This window comes from Vidua macroura, chromosome 11 (genome assembly GCF_024509145.1).
Source record: "Vidua macroura isolate BioBank_ID:100142 chromosome 11, ASM2450914v1, whole genome shotgun sequence".
Classification (NCBI taxonomy): Eukaryota; Metazoa; Chordata; class Aves; order Passeriformes; family Viduidae; genus Vidua; species Vidua macroura.
Window position 1 is genome coordinate 22,194,028 of NC_071581.1, and position 20,351 is coordinate 22,214,378.

The 20,351-nt window shown below is 67.1% G+C and overlaps 5 protein-coding genes across 5 annotated transcripts; 3 read left to right on the forward strand and 2 right to left on the reverse strand.

Moving 5' to 3' along the window:
• Nucleotides 1–264: 264 nt before the first annotated feature.
• On the forward strand, nt 265–7,347 carry SNTB2 (syntrophin beta 2). Its single transcript, XM_053987708.1, has 7 exons — nt 265–781; nt 4,127–4,337; nt 4,751–4,961; nt 5,401–5,543; nt 5,659–5,855; nt 5,933–6,114; nt 6,299–7,347. The coding sequence occupies exons 1-7, from the start codon at nt 265–267 to the stop codon at nt 6,389–6,391; spliced, it is 1,554 nt and encodes a 517-aa protein (XP_053843683.1). The 3' UTR covers nt 6,392–7,347.
• A 1,065-nt stretch (nt 7,348–8,412) lies between these two features.
• On the forward strand, nt 8,413–12,050 carry VPS4A (vacuolar protein sorting 4 homolog A). Its single transcript, XM_053987455.1, has 11 exons — nt 8,413–8,502; nt 8,816–8,927; nt 9,001–9,148; nt 9,264–9,325; nt 9,556–9,675; nt 9,777–9,933; nt 10,542–10,690; nt 10,795–10,876; nt 10,953–11,172; nt 11,253–11,393; nt 11,656–12,050. The coding sequence occupies exons 1-11, from the start codon at nt 8,482–8,484 to the stop codon at nt 11,755–11,757; spliced, it is 1,314 nt and encodes a 437-aa protein (XP_053843430.1). The 5' UTR covers nt 8,413–8,481; the 3' UTR covers nt 11,758–12,050.
• A 476-nt stretch (nt 12,051–12,526) lies between these two features.
• COG8 (component of oligomeric golgi complex 8) lies at nt 12,527–16,461 on the reverse strand. The gene is made up of 6 exons (XM_053987193.1): nt 16,142–16,461; nt 15,701–15,908; nt 14,721–15,539; nt 13,884–14,052; nt 13,516–13,738; nt 12,527–13,464 (listed from the first exon to the last, which is right to left on the reverse strand). The coding sequence occupies exons 1-6, from the start codon at nt 16,459–16,461 to the stop codon at nt 12,603–12,605; spliced, it is 2,601 nt and encodes an 866-aa protein (XP_053843168.1). The 3' UTR covers nt 12,527–12,602.
• A 72-nt stretch (nt 16,462–16,533) lies between these two features.
• Nucleotides 16,534–17,746, forward strand: NIP7 (nucleolar pre-rRNA processing protein NIP7). The gene is made up of 5 exons (XM_053987465.1): nt 16,534–16,629; nt 16,864–16,950; nt 17,035–17,173; nt 17,243–17,383; nt 17,465–17,746. The coding sequence occupies exons 1-5, from the start codon at nt 16,574–16,576 to the stop codon at nt 17,582–17,584; spliced, it is 543 nt and encodes a 180-aa protein (XP_053843440.1). The 5' UTR covers nt 16,534–16,573; the 3' UTR covers nt 17,585–17,746.
• Nucleotides 17,747–17,972: 226 nt separating this feature from the next.
• On the reverse strand, nt 17,973–19,896 carry TMED6 (transmembrane p24 trafficking protein 6). The gene is made up of 4 exons (XM_053987470.1): nt 19,695–19,896; nt 18,849–18,975; nt 18,570–18,721; nt 17,973–18,437 (listed from the first exon to the last, which is right to left on the reverse strand). Exons 1-4 carry the CDS (start codon nt 19,887–19,889, stop codon nt 18,213–18,215), a joined length of 699 nt encoding a protein of 232 aa, XP_053843445.1. The 5' UTR covers nt 19,890–19,896; the 3' UTR covers nt 17,973–18,212.
• Nucleotides 19,897–20,351: the final 455 nt, after the last annotated feature.

Genomic DNA, 20,351 nt, shown 5'->3' on the forward strand with positions numbered 1-20,351 from the left:
CAGGATGGAGGGAGAGAAATTTGGGAATCCCCGGAGAACAGGGTAGATTTACGGCGCAGCTCGTGAAATAAATCGCAGCGCGCCAAAGAAATCCCAGCGCCAGACATGGCGAGCGGGGGCGTGGCTTCATAGGCCCCGCCCTTCAGCGCGACCAATCACAGCAGCGGCGGCTTAGCCGCCACCTCTCTGATTGGTGGCGGTGGAGGCGGGGGCGGGGCGGCCCCACCCCGTCCTCCCGCGCCCCCGAGCCTACCGCAGCGCGCCATGCGGGCGGGGGCGTGGCCGCAAACCGCGCCCTCTCCGCCAGGCCACGCCCCTTCCCCGGTGACCGGCGGCGGCGGCGGCGGCGGCATGGCCGTGTGGACCCGGGCTTGTAAAACGGGGCTGCTGGAGCTGCTCCTGCGGGAGCGCTGGGTCCGCGTGTCGGCGGAACTGACCGGGGAAACGCTGAGCTTAACGGCGGAACCGGGAACCGGCGATCCGTCGGTGGTGAACGGCGTGGTGAACGGCAACGCGGAGGCGGCGGCACCCGGTGGCGTGAGGAGGGTGCGGGTGGTGAAAGCGGAGGCGGGCGGGCTCGGGATCAGCATTAAGGGAGGTCGGGAGAATCGGATGCCGGTGCTGATCTCACGGATCTTCCCGGGATTGGCGGCGGAAAGGAGCGGAGCGCTCCGGTTAGGCGACGCCATCCTCGCTGTTAACGGCGTCGATCTCCGCGATGCCACCCACGATCAAGCTGTGCAGGCGCTGAAGAGAGCCGGGAGGGAGGTCATCCTTGAAGGTAACGCCTCAACCCCTTCGTCTCCCCCCGAATCCCCGGTACGGGCCCCTGGTGCTCTCCTGTCCCCCGCCCTGGTGCTCCCCCGCCGTTACCGGCTCCCACCACACCTCCCTGCCGCTGTCACCGAACTCCCGGACCTCCTTTGGGTCTCTTTTCCGGGTGTGGGACGCCACTCCCCCCACCCCAGTCCTGGCGTGTTTGTGTGTCCCCCCAAACCCCCAGAGCCAGGGGGACAGGGACTGGGGGGTCCCCCCGGGTCGGGCTGTTCCCTCTGTGGCAGGGTGCGGAGTCCTCGCAGCTGGGGACAGGGACAGGGTATCTCCACTGTTTGTGTTCCCCCAGGACGGACTTGGGTCCCTCAGAGACAGATCTGGTAGACTTGGTGTGCCCCTGAACGGGTTGTCCCCCGTCCTTGGTGACAACCCCCAGGCTGGCTGATTGTCCCCAGCGAGGGCTGTGACTCCGGGGGTTGGCCCAGGGTCTGCCCCTGTTCCTGCGGGCTCAGCCTCCCCGCAGGCTCGGTGTCCCCGTGGGCCCTGTGCCCGCGGCACAGCTGGCTCGGGACTGGCCTGACGGAGCCACCGGCTCCTGCCCGACCTGTTCCCGGCAGCCCGACAAGCTCGGGCAGGACCTGCCCAGCCCGGCGACGGGGCACCGCGAGGCCACGGGCGCCGCGGGTCAGGGTGGGCTATCGTACAGTGCTGTGGTGCCACGCACGCTGTCCTGGTGTCCTGGCACGTCCGTCTGTCCTCCGCTGCATGAGGCTGCTCCATGGACACGGTGCCCGTCGGGCACAGGGACGGGTGCCGCTGCTTTGCCACCCGCTCCTGGCACACTGCAGTGGCACGAGGGGACACGGCTGGGCTCAGGTGTGCGGGCACACCTGGCGCCAGGTGCTCGGGCACGGCCGGGGTGCCGCGGGGGCCGAGGTGGAGCAGCGGCGTCGGGCTTGGTGCTGCGGTCGGGGCTGCTCCTGGACACAGCGAGAGTCCCCACGGGACCCGCGCACGGTTCAGCACGTCCTTCCTCCTGCTGCCCGGCCGTTTGATCCTGTCCCGCAGGAGCTCCAGCCCCGTGCTGTGTTTGTCCCTCGCTTCCGCCACGGGCACGGGCGCCACGGCAGACGCCTCTTCCCTTCCTTTCCCTTCCTTTCCCTTCCTTTCCCTTCCTTTCCCTTCCTTTCCCTTCCTTTCCCTTCCTTTCCCTTCCTTTCCCTTCCTTTCCCTTCCTTTCCCTTCCTTTCCCTTCCTTTCCCTTCTCACTGTGCTGGGCACTGCTGGTCCCCTGGCTGCGGTGGGACCATCTGGTGGTCAGCTGCTATCAGCGGGGCCCGGAGAGGAGCTGCTGGGGGACATTGGCCGTGCCATCCAGCCCCATTCCCTCCTCACAGCCCTGGAGCTGAGACCACCCTGGCAGGTGCCAGAGCTTCTCCTGGGCTCTGTGCCAGTGGTGGAGGGGAAGCCATCAGCCCCGCAGCGGCATCTCCGTGGGGCTGGTGTCACCCATGCTGGGGGCCGGGTTTGGCCTCAGGGCCAAGCACCTCCTGTGGGTGCCCACAGGCCCGGTCTGCTGCCCTGGGGGAAGGGAGCCCTTCCGGAGCTGTGGGCGCGGTGCGGGCCGTGGGCACTGCCTGGGGCACGGCCGGGCACGAGCCTGGGGAGACCCGGCGGGTGCTCCCTGCCGGGTGCAGGGGGCTCGGCCCCGCTGAGGCCGGTGTGCCGGCGGTGCAGCCGGAGCAGCCGCCTTCCTGCAGCGGGACAGGCGAGGGGCGCAGGCGACAGCTGGGCTTCCTCTGCGGTGAGCGCGTGGGTGGGGCGGCAGTGGCTGTGCCGGGGTGACGGTGGCTCTGTCAGGGCAGCGGCGGCTGGTGCAGCTGCGTGCTGGTCACCGGCTCGCCAGAAGCAGAAGGGGTGGTTGCAGGTGCCCCCACCCCCGTGCCAGCCACGTGCCTGCTGGCACAAGGGTGCTCTGTGTCCTGCCTGCACCGTGGATGCTTCCCACTGAAAACTGGGAGCCAGTTCTGTTGCCCCCACCATGGGCAGACACAGTCCCGGGCATCCACCACTCCTGGTCATCACGGGGCACCCACACTCCCGTGGCAGCGCCCTGGCACAGCGCTCTGGCTCCAGTGCTGCTGGCTGCCCAGCTTGGCCTCTCACCCTCCTGACTCCATCAGGGTCAGTGCCTGCACTGCAGGGTCGCAGCGCTCTGAGCTGGAGCCCCGTGTGCTGAGCTCCCTCCCAGTGCTGGAGGCAGCTGCCCACATCTGGCAAACATCTGCCGAGCGGCCCCGCAGCGGGAGCTGCCGGCCGTGCTGCTGCCCGCGGCGCTCCCTGCCCTGCCCGGCCCGGCAGCGGGATTAGGGGTGCGGGGACGGCGGTAATCCCGGGATCAGCGCGGCGGCAGCTAATATTAACTCGTGTGCTGCCCACAGCAAGGGCAAGCACCTCGTGGCTCAGCAGAGCCGCTGGGGACGTGGGGGGCTGGTGTCTCCTGCCCACTCCCCGTCCCTGCCGTCCCATCCTTGCTCCCCCTTCCCGCTCGGCAGCCCCGCGGTGAAGGATTGGCAGCAGCACAGCCTGGGCCCCACCACCAGTGTCGCTCCCCCTCCAGAGGGGCCTGGCCGTGGCGTTGTGCCGGCTCCAGGATCCTTTCACCGCTTGCTTCGCAGTGCAGTACAGCCTATTTGCTGTTTTGGTTTGGTTTTCCCTCTCACTGCCCCATCTCCGTCCCCAGCGCGTCCCTCCCTTGGCCTTGGCTGCCGGGGCTTGGCGTGGGCCGGCCGAGCGCCGTGTCCGGGCGGGGGTCCAGGGCTGCTGTCAGCGAGGCGGTGCTGGGGTGGGACAGTCCGAGGGGAGCAGGAGCTGGATCTGGTGCCTCCTTCCTTCCTTCCCGGCCTGGAGAGGCGCATGGAGCCGGGATGTCTTGGCTGCACACCCTCCTCCTGGCCCTGCGGAGCGGAGGCCGGCTGCCGTCGGGGCGTGAGCGGCAGTGCCGGCCCAGCATCGCCGGCAGTGCTGGAAACTTGGCGGGCACAGTCCTGGCTGCTCCGGCAGCGGCAGGGCAGGATGGGACCAGGATGGGCTGCAGCCTGACCTCCTGCCCAGCACCATTGTCCTGTGGCGCCTTCCCCTTCCTACGCCCGCGCCGGCAGCGGGATGAGCTGCCAGCACCGTCCTTCACTCGGGACATCCCTGACCCAGACAGGGTGGGACCCCCCAGGACCCTCCAAGCCTTGGCGTGTGAGGGTCACGCTGCCCTATCAGATCAACGCTGGGGCGCAGGGCTGTGGTGTGGGGGTGCAGGACCCTCCCCAGGCCTGACTGTGCCCCCGCTCCCCCCCAGTGAAGTTCATGCGGGAGGTGACCCCCTACATCAAGAAGCCATCGCTGGTGTCAGACCTGCCGTGGGAGGGGGCGGCCCCGCAGTCCCCCAGCCTGAGTGGCAGTGAGGACTCGGGGTCCCCCCAGCACCAGGGCCCCCGTGACCGCAAGGTGATCCCCCTCAAGATGTGCTTCGCTGCCCGGAACCTCAGCATGCCCGACCTGGAGAACAGGTGAGGGCAAGAGCTGCCCGTGGTTCCCGTTGGGGGAGATCCTGCTCCCCAGAGACCCCCCAGGACAGGACTAGGTGTGTTCACCAGTGCCAGTGTGAGGGACCCCACACCCCATGGGCACCCTGGGCACAGCTGGGGGCTGCCCCTCACTGAGGCCATGACCCCCTGCTTCGCCCATTGAGCTGTGGGAGGACACTCCAGAGGGTTTGGCCAGGACCAGGGCTATGCCGTGTTCCCTCCCAGACCCCTGGCAGCCCCTCTGCCTTAAAATGAGGGCTAAAAGCCCTGGCAGGTGGAAGTGCACAGCGGAAGCCCCAAACCAGTGCAGCCAGTTTGCCGTGCTGGGCCCAGGCAGGGGCTCACTCGGCCGGTGCTGGTGTCCCACCCTGGGCCGTGTCCCCGTCCCCTCGCAGGCTGATCGAGCTGCACTCGCCGGACAGCCGGAACACGCTGGTGCTGCGCTGCCGGGACACGGCCACGGCCCACGCCTGGTTCAGCGCCCTGCACGCCAACATCACCGCGCTGCTGCCCCAGGTCCTGGCCGAGCTCAATGCCACGCTGGGCTCGGGCAGCCCCACGGCTGGTGGCCGGGAGGTGAAGCACATCGCCTGGCTGGCCGAGCAGGTACGCACTGATGGGATGTGCCGGGCTGCTCCCAGGGACAGCAGCGCCAGCAGGATGGGCTGAGGATGCCGCTGGGGCTGCGGATGCAGCCAGAGAGCCCAGCCTGGGCTCTGGCTCTGCTGCTCTCCCATCCAGCTGTGCCCCGGTCATGGCAGCATTTCCAGTGCCCTCAGCCCCTTCTCCCACTGGGATTTTCCAGATGGAACCCCTCATCACACCCTCCCTATTCCATGAATTCGCTGCCTGAGAGCTGCAGCCAGCCTGGCAGCGTGGTGAGCAGGACCCCTGGGGGCTGCTCCCCGCTTGGTTTCCCAGGATGGCAGTGCTGTGGCAATGAGGAACCACTGGGTCGGGGTCCATCTGACCGTGGGCTCAGGGGTTGGGTCCCTGGGCTGTGGGGGGCCCCTGGCACCCCTCATGGTGCCCTGGTGCCCGGCAGGCACGCCTGGACGGCGGGCGGCAGCAGTGGCGGCCGGTGCTCATGGCAGTGACGGAGAAGGACCTGCTGCTCTACGATGGGATGCCCTGGACCAGGGACGCCTGGGCCTCACCCTGCCACAGCTACCCGCTGGTGGCCACCAGGTGAGCTGGGGCTGGGCCGTGGCTCTGCCTCGGAGCAGGGACGAAACACCAAAACGCCGGCGGGGTGACGCACTGCTGTCGCATCCCTGACCCCAGCCATCCGCTCGCCCTCCAGGCTGGTTCACTCGGGCTCCGGGCGCCGCTCGCCCGCGCTGGGCTCGGAGCTGACGTTCGCCACGCGGACGGGCTCCCGCCAGGGCGTGGAGATGCACGTCTTCCGCGTGGAGACCCACCGGGACCTGTCCGCGTGGACGCGCGTCCTGGTGCAGGGCTGCCACGCCGCCGCCGAGCTGATCAAGGAGGTGACCGTGGGTGAGTGCTGCACCCCCCCGGCTGCCCCCCGTGCCCCCCTCCAGGGCTGCGGGGGCTGACAGCAGCTGTGCCCGCAGGCTGCACGCTGGGCGGGCAGGAGGTCCAGCTCTCCATCCACTACGAGGGCGGGTTCACCATCTCCCGGGACGAGCCAGGCTCCAGCGTGCTCTTCCGCTACCCCTACGAGCGGCTGAAGATGTCTGCGGATGACGGCATCAGGACCCTCTACCTGGATTTCGGGGGCCCTGAGGGGGAGCTGGTGAGGAGGGGGCAGCCAGGCTCACCCCCTGGTTTGGGGGTCTTTCTCCAGGGGACCCCTCCCTACTTCCTCCTGCTTTCCCCTATCCCTGCAGCATCCCAGCTGCCCAGACTCACTGGGTTTGGCTGATGGGAACCCCAGTGGGATGTGGGGGCGGCTGACACCACTCTGCATCTCCCCCCAGGCGCTGGACCTGCACTCCTGCCCCAAGCCCATCGTCTTCGTCCTGCACACCTTCCTCTCGGCCAAAGTCACCCGCATGGGGCTGTTGGCATAGGTGCCCCAGCGCCCTCGCCCTGTCACCAACCAGCTGGGGGTCACGGAGGGCCCCCCCCAACCTCTCCTGCCCTTATCGGTGCCTTGCTGGGACTGGGATCCTGCCCTGAAACCCGCCGGGAATGCGGCAGGACGGCTGCGGGGGGCGAGCCCCTCCTGCCCCACACCAGCGCTGCCGGCCCCCCCCAGTGCCCGGGGGGGTCGGGGTACACACACCAGCTTTAATCCCCCCGGGGCCGAAGCCATCGCTGATCTCACCGCCTGTGCCTTGGAGCGGGGCCAGCTCGGGACCCCCTCCCGGGGGACCCCTGGTGCCCCCGACTCACGTCCAGGGGAGCCGGTGTCCCCCTGCCTCGGGGCTCCCCCCAAAGAGGTCACATTGTCCCCACACGGGGCGGGGCTGGGGCTGTGGGACCCCCCCCCATTGCTGCATGACAGGGTCTCCACGCCCTGCTCAGGGTGGGGGGACACATTTGTCTTACAGGGGGCACTCAGGGGTGCAGAGGGGGTGTTCTGGCCCAGGCTCCTGGTCCCTGGGGCTTGGCCTCCCCCCCCCATGCCCCCACCGCCCCCCAGCAGTGCCCCCCAAATCTCCCAAAGGCTGAACAAACGCCGTGTCTGCTCCCGGGGCCGCAGGGACCCTCCCGGGGCTGTCCCTGCCCAGCCGCTGCCGCTCCCCCGGGGCAGGACGTGTAGATCGATTGCACTTTTCGCTTTTTGTACTTTTCCCTCCCCCTGGGGGCAGCTCCCACCCGCTGGGGGCTGGGGGGGCCCTGCAGGGCCACGGACGGACCTCCAGGACCCCCCCCTCCTGCCGGGACCCCCCAGGCAAACTCCTGCACGGTTCTCTGCTGCGGGGGGGCTGTGCTGGCCGGGGGTGCTGGCTCGGCGTGCTGCCCCCCTCCCATTCTATTTTTGTATTCTTTGTAAATCGCTATTTATATCAGATTGCCTTTTCCAGGGGCTCCGGGTCTCATTTTGAGTCTGGTGTGGGGATGGTGGGAGGAGTGAGGGTCTCTGGAAGGGGTGGGGGGATCTCTGGGGAAACTGAGGCACGGTCTCTGTGGGGATTTCTGGGGCTGGGGCAACTTTTCAGCAGGGCAGCAGGGCCAGTTGGGACAGGTGGGTAGAGCAGAGGGCACAGACCCCGCAGGTGTTTGGGGGGGGGGTGTGCGCAGGGAAATAGCGCACACGTGTGCACAGCGTGTGTGCAAATACCGTACACACAGGGGTGCGTGCCTGGGCACACGCACACACACATGAATGTGAACGTGTAAACACACACAGACACACACAGACACACATGTGAACAGGTAAACACACAGACATACACAGACACACGTGAACATGTAAACACACACAGACACACAGACATGTGAACGTGTAAACACACACACACACGTGAACATGCAAACACAAACACAGACATAAACACGTAAACACACATACAGACAGGCACACACACATGTGAACACATAAATACACACACAGATAAAACACACACACACACATGTGAACACACGCACAGACACACGTGAACACATACACACACAGACACAAACACGTGAACATGTAAACACACACAGACACATGAACACACACACGAATACACACACAGACACGTGAACACACACACAAACACACGTAAACACTCATGAACACACACACAAACACAGGTAAAACACACAGAGACGTGAACACACGCACAAACACACGTGAACACGTAAATACACCCACAGACACACGAACACACGAACACACACCCCCACACACGTGTTCGTGTGTTTTTGGGGTGTTCCCGCGCTCCGCGCCCGCGGGGGCGGGGCCCTATGGGCGGAGCTAAGCGAAACCACGCCCACGCAACGCAATGTCTCGCAACGGGCGTGTCCACACGAAACCACGCCTACATAAATACGGAATCTATTACGGGCGAGGCTCTCATAAGCCACGCCCCTCGTGGGCGGGGCGCCGCTCGGTGCGTGTTGCGGCGCGGCCGGCAGGGGGCGCGCGGCCGGGCGCAGCCGCAGTCGCCGCCGCCGCCGCCGCCGCCGCCGTCCCGGGGCCGCCGGAGCGGCCGCACCGGGCGATGCGATGACAACGTCCACCCTGCAGGTACCGACCGAGGGCACCGGGACGGGGCTGGGGCTCCGGCCGCGCCGACACCGCGCCCCCTTCCTGCGGGCCCCCGCCCGGCCCAGCGGACAGGCCTCACCGGGCCCCGGCGCCATGCCGGCCGGGGAAAGGCCTCACCCGGCCCCGGTGCGCGGCCCCGCTGAGGTCGCCCGGGCCTGCTGAGCCCCGGTGCTGGTGGGGAGGGAGCTGGGCGCAGCGGAAGAGCCGCGGTGCGAGCGGGCCCGGGCCGGCCGCTGGCGGCGGGGAGGGGCTCCTCCCGGTGCCCGGTGCTCACGGCGCTCCCCCCTCGCAGAAAGCCATCGACCTGGTCACCAAAGCCACTGAGGAGGACAGGGCCAAGAACTACGAGGAGGCACTGCGGCTGTACCAGCACGCCGTGGAGTACTTCCTGCACGCCATCAAATGTGAGACCGGCCGGGGGGCGCGGGGGGCTCCGGCGCTCGGGGGGCTCCGGGTGACGCCTGGCCGTCCCTGCAGATGAGGCTCACAGCGACAAGGCCAAGGAGAGCATCCGAGCCAAGTGCGTGCAGTACCTGGACCGGGCGGAGAAGCTGAAGGAGTACCTGCGGAGCAAGGACAGGCACGGCAAGAGGCCTGTCAGAGAAGCACAGAATGACAACAAGGGGTGCGTGGGGGGACGAGGGGGGCGAGGGATCCCCTGACTGGCCACGGAGCTGGCAGGACCCCCCCTTGCCACACCAGTGCCAGTCCCGCTCCTCAACCCTGTCCCCTGTCCCCAGGAGTGACAGTGACAGCGAGGGCGAGAACCCTGAGAAGAAGAAGCTGCAGGAGCAGCTGATGGGTGAGAGAGGCTGTGGTGGTGGGCTCGACCCTCTGGGGTTAGGGGGGATTCACTGACAGCCCTGTCAGGGGGTGGCTGTGGGACTGGGGCCCGTTCCTGTGGGCTGCTCACCCCAAACAGCTGCTGTGCTGAGGGGAGGCGCGACTGGGGGTGTGGGTAGGGACTCTGGCTCTCACTGCTCTCTGTGCCCATCTCTGTGGGGCCGTGTGAGCAGAGTCACGCCCTCACAGGTGCCATCGTGATGGAGAAGCCCAACGTGCGGTGGAGCGACGTGGCCGGGCTGGAGGGAGCCAAGGAAGCCCTGAAGGAGGCCGTGATCCTGCCCATCAAGTTCCCACACCTGTTCACAGGTGAGGCCGTGGTAGTGGGAAGGGGCTGACCCTTCTGTGGGTGATCCCAGCACGGATCTGGGCGCAGGGATGGGCAGGCCTGACCCTGGTCTCTGCCGCAGGGAAGCGCACGCCCTGGCGCGGGATCCTGCTCTTTGGGCCACCTGGCACTGGCAAGTCCTACCTGGCCAAAGCCGTGGCCACCGAGGCCAACAACTCCACCTTCTTCTCCGTGTCATCCTCTGACCTGACGTCGAAGTGGCTGGGGGAGAGTGAGAAGTAAGTTGGCAGCGGGGACACGGCCACAGTCTGGCTCCTGGTGCTCTGGCCAGCCAGGCTGGGCTAGGGGCCACCAGCATCAGGGAACTCCAATCAGGGGGCTGTTAAAGAATTGGGAGCTGGTGCCTTCAGCGAGGGAGCCTGAGCAAAGCAATCCCTGGGCCTGTGCCCCCTCACCTTTTCAGACTTCTCAGTCCAACAGCGACTTTAAGCTGGGGTCTTCTAACGCTTAACTGGATTCTGTCTCCCTGTCTAAATTAACTGCTCTCATGCTCCATGTTGGGGCAGCTTTGGGGCCCTCCGGAGTTGCAGCTCTTACCTGAAAGTTTCCCATCTGTCCACATTCAGAATTCATTTACAGCGAGCTTTGAGGAGAGCCCACCCCTGCCAAGCTGTGAGCAAGTCATAATTAAACTTAACTCTACATTATTAATTTCTGGTACCCTATAATTAGACTTACTTTAATCCCCAGCAGGGTCCCAGGGGGCCGCACAGCCCCTGGTGTGGCACTTGCCTTGCTGCCAGCGTGGGGTTCTCAGAATGGGAGGAACGTGGTGCTGCTGAGGAGGGTCTCTGAGCGGGGACCCCATCCCCTGCTTTGTTCCCAGGCTGGTGAAGAACCTGTTTGAGCTGGCGAGGCAGCACAAGCCCTCCATCATCTTCATCGATGAGGTGGACTCGCTGTGCGGCTCCCGCAACGAGAACGAGAGCGAGGCGGCCCGGCGCATCAAGACCGAGTTCCTGGTGCAGATGCAAGGTGGGTGGGGGCCCGTCCCAGGCACGGGTGGGATCAGGACGAGGCAGGCAGAACCCGGGGATTCAGAGAATCCCTGGAGATTGTTCTGAGCCATCTGCCTGCAGGTGTGGGAAACAGCAGCGACGGGATCCTGGTGCTGGGTGCCACCAACATCCCCTGGGTGCTGGACTCGGCCATCAGGAGAAGGTGAGCCCCACATGCAGCCCCCCGTGCCAGCCCCCCCAGCAGGGCCGGAACCGGGGCTCACCCCTCGCGCCCCCAGGTTCGAGAAGAGGATCTACATCCCCTTGCCCGAGGAGGCGGCGCGGGCCCAGATGTTCCGGCTGCACCTGGGGAACACCCCGCACTCCCTGACGGACGCCAACATCCAGGAGCTCGCCCGCAAGACCGACGGCTACTCGGGGGCCGACATCAGCATCATCGTGCGGGACGCCCTGATGCAGCCCGTGCGCAAGGTGCAGTCGGCCACACACTTCAAGAAGGTGAGTGGGGGCTGCCGCGGCCCAGGGTGGTCCTGGGGAGGGGTGGGCTTCTGTGCCACATTGCCACTGGCTCCGTGCAGGTCCGTGGCCCCTCCCGCACCACCCCCGGGGCCCTCGTGGATGATCTCCTGACGCCGTGCTCGCCCGGTGACCCTGGGGCCATCGAGATGACCTGGATGGAGGTGCCCAGTGACAAGCTGATGGAGCCCGTTGTGTGCATGGTAAGTGTCCCCCCTCCGTGGCTTTGGCCTGGCCACTTCCCTGCTCGTCCTCCAGGCCGATGGCTCCTGGAGGTGGACACAAACCCCCAGTGTACCCCCCCGGAGGAGGGCTGGGTGACAGGAAAGGCCCTTGGGTCTGCCAGGCAGCTCCCACCTGTGGTCAGTGCTGCTGCCATGGGGCAGAGGTGCCTCACTGCCCTGGGGGTCCCTATCCCGTGCCCTTGCCTGGTCTGAGCCACGTGCCCACCCACCTGTGTTGCAGTCAGACATGCTGCGCTCGCTGGCCACCACCCGCCCCACCGTCAATGCCGAGGATCTCCTCAAAGTGAAGAAATTCACGGAGGACTTTGGACAGGAAGGTTGAGGAGGGCATGGGGGGGGGTGTGGGGTTGGGGCAGCTGCAGGCCCTGCTGTGCCCCCCTCCCCGGCCGTGCCAAACCGACTCGTGTTCGCTCACTCCTGCCCCACTGCACTGCGGGGACGCGGCCCGGGGGTCACACTGCGGGGGGGGGGTCTGAGCATGGCCTGGGCGGCCGGGTCCCTCCCCGGCTGCGCTCCACTCTTCTTCCTGCTCTTTTTTTTTTTTTATTTTTTAACTTAATGCTGCTTTGGGTTCTGTCTTGTTTATATGAAAATAAAAACAATCCGAGTGCTTCAGCCGGTGCCCAGCCACTCCCCAAGGCTCTGCCCGCACCAGGGGGCTCAACCCAGCCCCCCACCCCCCAAAATGCAATGACCCAGAGCCAAGGCCTCTGCCTGTCCCAAGGGGGTGGGGGTTCCTCGCACTCCAGCCATCCCAGACAGGGATTTGTGCCTACAGAGGGCTACCTTGGATGGAGCAGCCACCAGCTGATGACACCCACCTGCCCACACCCCACGTCCTGTGCAGTCCCTTGCTGCCCCCCAGCCCCATCCCCATCCCGGTGTCCCTGTGCTGTGCCCAGCTGCTGCCCACGCCGTGACCACGAACCCCAAACAAGCCCCAGAGGGACGGATCCCCCCCTTTGCCCCTGCCCTGCACGGCCTTGGCAGCAGGTTGTTCCTAGAGCCACGAGGAATTCCCGGGGCAGTGTGGGCAGGACCCTGGCTGCCTCCCTGTGCACACCCGTGGGCAGGAAGGGCCGGAGCCACGCTGAGGCCACAGGTCTGTATTGGCTGCAATAAAGCTGAGTGGGAGCCCCCAGAGCTGCGCTGGTTCTTTCAGCAGGGTCAGTCCAGCAGCTCCATCCAGCCCACGTTGGTGAAGGTGCGGGGGTCCATGCGGTCGATGTAGAGGATCCCATCCAGGTGGTCCATCTCGTGCTGGATGATCCGGGCGGCCCAGCCCGACGCCTCCCAGCTCACCGGCACCCCGAGCTCGTCCACGCCTGCACCCGGGGTAGCGGTGGGTGGGTGGGGGTGATTAAAGGGGACCCGTGTGAGAGTGGGGGAACCGGGAGAGACTGCAGGACCCGTATAAGAGAAGGGGACCGTGCGAGGGAGGGGCAAGGTGCAGGGTCCCACCCGGGACGGGGCGGGTCGGTCCGTACCGGAGACATGGACGGCCCAGTGCCGCGGGACGTAGGCGGAGAAGCCGTGGATGCTGGCGCAGCCCTCGGGGCCGGTGACGAGGCGGGTGTCGAGGACGCGGAGCGCGGGGTTGACGAGGACGCGGAGCGGGAAGGGCTCGATGCGGTGCGCTTGGCGCAGCGCCGGCGGGTACCGGGCGCAGCGGGCGGGCGGCAGCTCCGCGGCGAAAACCCTCAGCGGCACCCCGAGCTGCGGAGCGCTCAGCCCCAGGCACGGCCGGTCCCGCAGCCCGGCCGCCAGCGCCGCCGCCAGCCGCCGCAGCTCGGGGCCGCCCAGCTGCTCCGGGGACACGGCGGCGGCGGCGCCGCGCAGCACCGGGGCTCCCACCTGCACCGGAGCGGCGAACGGCGGCACGGGCGGGCCCAGCACCCGGCGCCGCAGCGCCCGCCAGTAGGAGCGCTCCCGCCGGTCCCAGCCCGCCGCGTGCCCGCAGGCGCGGGCCGGGAGCAGCGGGAGCCCCGGCAGGGCCCGTCCCGCCGCCGCCGCCGCCATGGCGCACCGCCTGCGCGCGCACCCGCGCCGCCACAGCGCCCCCTGGCGGCCCCGGGGCTACCCCGTGGCCACCGGCCCAGCCGGCACCGCGGCGTCCCCGGCGGGGCTCCCCGGGGGCTCGGTGGGCACGGCCGCGTGTTCCGCCTCCGCGTCCGGGGCGGTCTCCGGGAGCGGCTCCTCCTCGCCCGGTGCCGGCGGAAGGAGGAAAGCCAGCGGCTCCCTGAGCGCGGCCACGTCGATGCGGCCCAGGCGGCCGAAACGCTGCAGCTGCGTGGGGGGGACACCTTGGGGATGGGGAGAGAGGGGTCAGGGGCTCTGCGGCCAACGAGACCCCACAGAGGGGGCAAGAGCGGGACAGGGCCCGCTCGGTGCCAGGGGGAACCACGGGCGTCCTCCCCCTGCAACGAAAACCAAACCCTGAGATCTCACCCAGTGCCTGTGCAATCTGTGCTGGAGGGAAAAGCACCTGGAGGCAGCGGTTCAGGTAGGGCAGCAGGTCCTCCAGGAAAGCTGTGCAAAACTGGGTAAAGAGCTCCTGCTCCCGCCCGCTGAAAGCCGCCTCCTCAGCACGGTGGAAGGCCAGGATGGTTTTGGTCACCTGGGCAGAGAGAGAGGCAGACGGGTCACCTGATGACAGCCACGTGCCCAGGCGGGTAAGGAGGCCAATGGCACTTGGCTTGTACCAGCAACAGTGTGGCCACAGGCCCAGGGCAGTGCCCATCTTCCTGTGCTGGGCACTGGTGATGCCACACCTGGAATCCTGAGGTCAGTTCTGGGACCTCAGAGGTACACACTGTGGGGCTGGAGTGTGTCCAGGGAAGGGAAGGGAGCTGGAGAAGGAGCTGAAGCACGAGGAGCAGCTGGGGGGGCTCAGCCTGGAGAAAAGGAGGCTCGAGAGGGACCTTCTCACCCTCCACCACTCCCTGACAGGAGGGGCGGCCGGGGTGGGGCTGGGCCGTGCTCCCAAAGAACAAGGGGCAGGACAAGAAGAAACTGGCTCAAGTTGTGCCACAGGAAGTTTAAGTTAGACATTAGGAAAACTTCTTCATGTAAAGAGCTGTCCAGCCCTGGCACAGGGCAGCAGTGGAATCCCCATCCCTGGGGACATTTAACAGCTGTGTGGATGTGGCACCTGAGGACACGGGTTAGGGGTGGCCTTGGCAGTGCAGGGGGAGCGGATGATCCCAGAGGCTTTCCCAACCCACTCAGAAGGAACCCGGCCCATGATCTCCCAGGACAAGGCCCAGCTCCATCCCCCGGGCTCACCTCACCGAGGGCACCGTCCAGGCGGGCGGTGACGTCCTGTGCCAGGGCGATGGGGCAGCAGAGCCGCAGGTCATTGAAGGCAACGAGGAGCCCATTGAGGAAGCAGGCAAGGGGTGGGAAGTCCAGCAGCGCCATGGGGGGCTGCAGCGTCCCAGGCTGGGCTGTGGGCACTGGCACTCCTGCAGTGCCCCCCAGCACGGCCGGAGCCGAGATCAGCGTGTAGGAATTCATCTCCTCCCGGAATTTCTCCACCGCCTCCTCCACCGCCTTCCCGAAGGCGTCGGCAGCCACGCGCTGGAAGAGGGGGGCCAGCTGCCCGCGGAAATCCACGCCCACCCTGCTGAAGGACAGCCCGAAGTACATGCACTGCCCCAGCAGCGAGTCCAGCCGGCCGCCCACGCCGCGGTCCAGGTCGCGCCGCAGCGCGCGCAGGAACTCGGCGACCTTCTGCAGCACCCAGCTGTGGAAGATGGCCCCCTCGCCGGGCGCCGCGCCCTCGGCCGGCGCCAGCGGCTCCTCGTCGGAGAAGATGGCGCGGTACTGGGTGACGACGTCGAACAGGTGCACCCGGCAGGCCTCGATGGTCTTGGTGATGTGCACGTAGGGGTCGCGGTCGGGGACGGAGGCCAGGATGGAGCGCAGCCAGGCGTCCCGCGCCTGCAGGAACTTGACGCGCAGCTCGGCCTCGGTGAGCACGTCCATGCGGCGCAGGAAGCCGATGACGCGCAGGCAGGCGGGCAGCGGGATGTTGGTGCGCAGCTGCTGGATGAGCTGGCTCAGCATCAGCTGGGCGGACTGGCGCACCTCCTCCACGATGCCCTGGGGAACAGAGAGCCTTCAGCCAGGCACGGGGCACGGGGCAGTGCGGGGGAACACCTGGATCAGGGGGGGCTGGGTCAGCGCTGGCCTCTCCTGGATGGCAGGGTGGGACAACAGGGGGGTTCACCTCAGCCACGGGGCACAGACAGCGCGGGGCTCACCTGGATAACGGGGATGCTGCTGTGCTTCCTCTCCAGCCTGCGCACGTAGGCCGTGAGCTCCAGGGCCTCCTCGTAGTAGCCGTTCCGGACGCAGGTGTCCATGAGCTGCGGGATCTCCAGGATCTCCAGGATCTCCGTGTGCCGGTTCAGGGTCAGGCTGTTCATGCGCCGGCTGCAGGCGATGGCCTCGGCATCGCGCATGAAGCTCCTGCGGGGCCGGCGCGGCATCAGCGGGAGAGCCCTCCCGGCAGCGGCTGGATCGGGGACCGTGCCGCCCACACCGGCCGCTCCCAGCGCTGCCTCCTGCCCACTCACAGCCGGCCCGCGCCTCAGCGAGCTCCGCACCTCTCGCTCCCCAGCCCGGCCCATCCCCGGCCCTTCCTGCCCCGTTTGCACCCGCGCCTTGCCCGCCGCCCCCAGTGCCCGGTGCCCGTCCCGCACCGGCAGGCGTCCTGCAGCGCGGGCAGCCGCTCCAGCAGGCTGCCGAGGCGGCTCTCGATGCCGCCGAAGCCGCGGCCGGCGCGGCCGGTGCACTCGGCGGAGCGGATGAAGGCTCGGTAGTGCTCGAAGGCGAGGCGGCGCGTCTCGGCCCCGACCCGCGCCCGCTCCGCCGCCAACCGCGCCGGCTCCCGGCCCAGCTCCGCCAGCCCCAGCGCCGCCAGCTCCGACACGTAAGCGGCGAGCTCGGGGCCGCCGGGCGCCGCCGGGCCGCGCAGCCAGGCCAGCAGCCGCGCCTCCTCCGCCGCCGCCGCCGCCGCCATCGCCGCGGCCGCCGCGTCACCTCCGGGCCCGCCGGTTCCGGGTCCGCCACTTCCGCTTCCGCCGGTTCCGGTCACTTCCGGCCCCGGCGGCCCCGCGTGCGCGGCGCGGGAGATGCGGCCGCTCACGGAGGCGGAGACGCGGGCGGTGTTCGAGAAGCTCGGGAAATAGTGAGGGGCCGGGCCCGGGGGGGAACGACACGGGGACAGGACGGGGACCGGGAGGGGTGGGCACCGGGCATCGGGCGGGACCGGGCATGGAGAAGGGATGAGCACCGGGAGGGCTGGGCCGGCTGGATCGCGGGGAACGGGGAGACCGAGGGGACCGAGGGGGGGTGGTGGATGGCGGGGATCGGGCGGGGCACCGGGAGCGCCGGGCCGGGCTCACGGGCTCTGTCCCTGCAGCATCGGGGAGAACATCCAGCTGCTGGTGGACCGGCCCGACGGCACCTACTGCTTCCGCCTGCACCGGGACCGCGTGTACTACCTGAGGTGAGCGGCCGGGCGGGGCGGCAGCGGCCCGGCCCCGGCTGCAGCCCGGCCCCGGCCGCGCCCAGCCCTGCCCTGCTCCCGCAGTGAGAAGCTGCTGAAGCTGGCGGCCAGCGTCCCCCGGGAGAGCCTGGTGGCCGCGGGCAGCTGCTTCGGGAAGTTCACCAAGTCCCAGAAGTTCCGGCTCAGCGTCACGGCCCTGGACTTCCTGGCGCCCTACGCCAAGGTGGGTCACGGCCCCGAGCGGCCCCGGGCCGGCCCCGCGGCCCCGCTCAGCGCCGCGCCTCTCTCGCAGTACAAGGTGTGGGTGAAGCCGGGCTCGGAGCAGTCCTTCCTCTACGGGAACCACGTGCTGAAGTCGGGGCTGGGCCGCGTCACGGAGAGCACGGCGCAGTACCAGGGCGTGGTGGTGTACTCCATGGCCGACGTCCCGCTGGTGAGCGCCTGGCCCCCGCCGGGGCTGCGGGGGGGGCACAGCAGAGGGGCGACCCTCCCTCACCTCCCCCTCACCCCCCAGGGCTTCGGGGTGGCTGCCAAGTCCACGCAGGAGTGCCGGAAGGTCGACCCCTTGGCCATCGTGGTGTTCCACCAAGCTGACGTGGGCGAGTACGTGCGGAACGAGGACACGCTGACATAAGGGACGCTCGGGGACCCCGAGGGACCCTCGTGCTCCGTGAGTGTTCTGGGCTGGAACGGGCTTGGTCCTTCCCGTGGGTGCGGGAAGCGCGCCCGGAGTGGGATGGCGACGTGGGGCCCTGGCCCCAGCCCTGTCACATAAAGCCTGATCCTTTTTTCAGTGCCTGTTGTCTGGTGTGGAGGTCCAGGGGGAATGAGTCCTCGCTCCTCCTGTGGGGGAATTTGACACACCGGGGTGTGTTTGGGGGGCACCGATGAGGGTGGGGGGAGCCTCAGAGTCTGAGGATGAGTTTCAGGGAGGGAGGGAGGGAGTGCCCAGCATCTTCTAGCACCTCACAGAGGCTGGAGGGCAGCAGCTGCTCCCTGGACGCTGCCAGGGGTTCCTTTATTGGGAGCCTGGTAGAAAAGGCCCATTAAGACACTAACAATGGGTAGGGACGCGACAAACCCACACAGCACACAGAACTCAGGTGACAGCGTGGCCTTTGGCTTCTCTCTGGATGATGCCAGGGCTAGAGATGAGGCAGGAGCAGGGGGAGCTCTCCAACCTCCTCCTGGACGTGGAATCCAGCCTTTCCTCCTACTCCGTGGCGGGACAGAGCGGCAGCCAGGGGGGTCCCTGCCCTGCTCTAGCACTTGTGGCTGCCCGAGGTTTGCGCGTGAAAGAGGCGCTTGAGGAAGCAGAGCTGCAGCACCCCGGAGAGGACAATGACACAGCTCTGGGCCGTTGACCACCAGTTGACGTAGTCGTAGTTGGACTCCAGGAGGAAGGAGTCGGCCCATTTCCGCATCCGGGCAAAGTTGTAGAAGCGCCACATGTGGAAGGTGTGGATCTGCAGCCTCTGGATGCTCGCCTGCAGGAGAGGCAGAGCTGCACTCAGAGCTGCACTCAGCTGCAGCTCAGCCCGGGCAAAGGCCCCGTTCGGTGTCCTGGGCAGGACGTGCCCATCCCTGCTCTGCTGCCCTGTGGCCTCCCTGACCCTCACCCCAATTGCCTCCAGCGTGTCGTTCAGCTCCTTCCTCTCTGCTGGCTGCTTGTGCTCCATTTTGAAGTCATCGTAGTACACGCCAAAGTTGAGATACACCTGCAGGAAGCCGAAGTGGTTTTGCTGGTTGTCCAGGCAGAGCTGGTAGAAACCTGCAGGGGGAAGGGGGTTGTGGGTCCCTGGGAGGAAGGGCCCCAGGCAGACACATCCTGAGTGCTCAGCCCTCATCCTGCCCCCTGGCTGGGCGGGCTCAGAGCTGCTGCAGGGGCTGGGGCTCACCCGTGTCCTTGGTGAGGAAGTTGATCTGTCCTCGCACGTCCTGGGACACTCCAAGCTGGAAGCCATTGGGATCACTCGCTGTGACCAGGATGTTCCTGCTGTTGCCAATCCCCGTCGCCCGCTGGACCTGGAGGCAGGGAACACCCGAGGGGAATTTGTGGGTCACTGTTGTGTCGGGGATGGAGCTGTGCCAAGCCCCGAGGACGTGTTCCTGTGGGGCTGCTCTGCCAAGCACAGAGCCAGGGGAAAGCTGCCACTGCCAGGCACAGCTATGCCCTGGCTCTCCTTCGGCCAGCCCAGTGTAAACAGGAGATGAAAGGGCTGGAATTTCCCTGTGGGGACAGAGCTCAGGGACACGCTGTGCCAGGACCTTCAGCTGTGCCACAGCCTCGGGCCAGGCAGTGAAGGGCAGAGCTTCCAACAATGCCGGAGCTCCCAGCACCACTTCATGGGCTTAAACCAGGTAGTTAAAAAAAATCCATGGGACTGATGATGGATAGGGATGAGGTTGGTTATATTAGGAACATATTCTTCCCTGTGAGTGTGGGGAGGCTCTGGCACAGGGTGCCCAGAGCAGCTGTGGCTGCCCCATCCCTGCAATTATCAACACTCAGGTTGGACAGGGCTTGGAGCAGCCTGGGAGAGGGGAAGGTATCCCTGCCCATGGCAGGGGATGGAAGGAAATGAGCTGTAAGATCCCTCCAACCCAAACAATTCCACGATAGTGCCTTAAGAAAGGCACAGTCCCCGAGATGCCATGTGCCACAGGACCAGCACGGGGTGGATCCAGCCCAGCCTTTCCCTGGCTGTGTCAGCGACGTCCCAGGACAGGTCCCCAGCACTCACCTCGTAGCTGAAGAAGAAGTTGCCGCCCTGGTGCGAGAACTGCCAGAAGCACTCCACGCTGCCGGCAGGGATGACGATGGCGAAGTCGTAGCGGTCGGCGCCACGGAACAGCGGCTCCTGGCTGGAGCCGCTCAAGGGCTCCGTCCTGGGGCAGCCAGCGGGGCCCAGCAGAGCCAGGAGCAGCAGCAGCAGCATCCTCCTGCTCCCCTGGGCTCCAGCACTTGCTCCCCACACAGGGCAGGGCAGGGGTAATCATTAACCACTGCACAGCGCTGGCACGGCAGCCGTGGCTCAAGGATCCTGTGCGGAGCTGGAGCTCGGACAGCCTGTGCTGCCAGGGCAAGAGCCTGCCCTGGAGAAGGCAAAAACAGGACACAGCTCCTGCCAACGGGCCACCACCAGCTCACCTCTCACTGGCCAGCAGTGGCCATCTCCGACCTGTGCTCCTGCTGCCCAGGGCTCTCCAGGGAAGGGACTTAGAGAAGGGGAGGAAAACGCATGGCCACAGCCAGGGGACAAGGGACGCTAAGTGCAGCACCTGCAGCTGAAGGACAGAGGGGGAAGCAGCTGTTCCTAGATAAGACTTCTCCCAGCCCTGGCTTTGCTAGATAGCAACCAAGAGAAACTTAGAAACTAAATTTAGAAAGCGCCCCTGTA

Bases quoted from the DNA above. Each gene is read 5' to 3' on its own strand.
- NIP7 (XM_053987465.1), top strand. From the start codon at position 16,574: ATGCGGCCGCTCACGGAGGCGGAGACGCGGGCGGTGTTCGAGAAGCTC. The intron at 16,951-17,034 runs GTGAGCGGCCGG...CTGCTCCCGCAG, and splicing joins GACCGCGTGTACTACCTGAG to TGAGAAGCTGCTGAAGCTGG. The intron at 17,384-17,464 runs GTGAGCGCCTGG...CTCACCCCCCAG, and splicing joins CCATGGCCGACGTCCCGCTG to GGCTTCGGGGTGGCTGCCAA.
- SNTB2 (XM_053987708.1), top strand. From the start codon at position 265: ATGCGGGCGGGGGCGTGGCCGCAAACCGCGCCCTCTCCGCCAGGCCAC. The intron at 5,856-5,932 runs GTGAGTGCTGCA...CTGTGCCCGCAG, and splicing joins GATCAAGGAGGTGACCGTGG to GCTGCACGCTGGGCGGGCAG. The intron at 6,115-6,298 runs GTGAGGAGGGGG...ATCTCCCCCCAG, and splicing joins GGGGCCCTGAGGGGGAGCTG to GCGCTGGACCTGCACTCCTG.
- TMED6 (XM_053987470.1), bottom strand. From the start codon at position 19,889: ATGCTGCTGCTGCTGCTCCTGGCTCTGCTGGGCCCCGCTGGCTGCCCC. The intron at 18,722-18,848 runs GTGAGCCCCAGC...TTCCCCCTGCAG, and splicing joins CTTCCTCACCAAGGACACGG to GTTTCTACCAGCTCTGCCTG. The intron at 18,438-18,569 runs GTGAGGGTCAGG...CCTCTCCTGCAG, and splicing joins ACACGCTGGAGGCAATTGGG to GCGAGCATCCAGAGGCTGCA.
- COG8 (XM_053987193.1), bottom strand. From the start codon at position 16,461: ATGGCGGCGGCGGCGGCGGCGGAGGAGGCGCGGCTGCTGGCCTGGCTG. The intron at 15,909-16,141 runs GTGCGGGACGGG...CCGGCCCCGCAG, and splicing joins GCGCTGCAGGACGCCTGCCG to GAGCTTCATGCGCGATGCCG. The intron at 15,540-15,700 runs GTGAGCCCCGCG...TCTGTTCCCCAG, and splicing joins GCAGCATCCCCGTTATCCAG to GGCATCGTGGAGGAGGTGCG.
- VPS4A (XM_053987455.1), top strand. From the start codon at position 8,482: ATGACAACGTCCACCCTGCAG. The intron at 9,149-9,263 runs GTGCGTGGGGGG...CCCTGTCCCCAG, and splicing joins GCACAGAATGACAACAAGGG to GAGTGACAGTGACAGCGAGG. The intron at 9,326-9,555 runs GTGAGAGAGGCT...ACGCCCTCACAG, and splicing joins GCTGCAGGAGCAGCTGATGG to GTGCCATCGTGATGGAGAAG.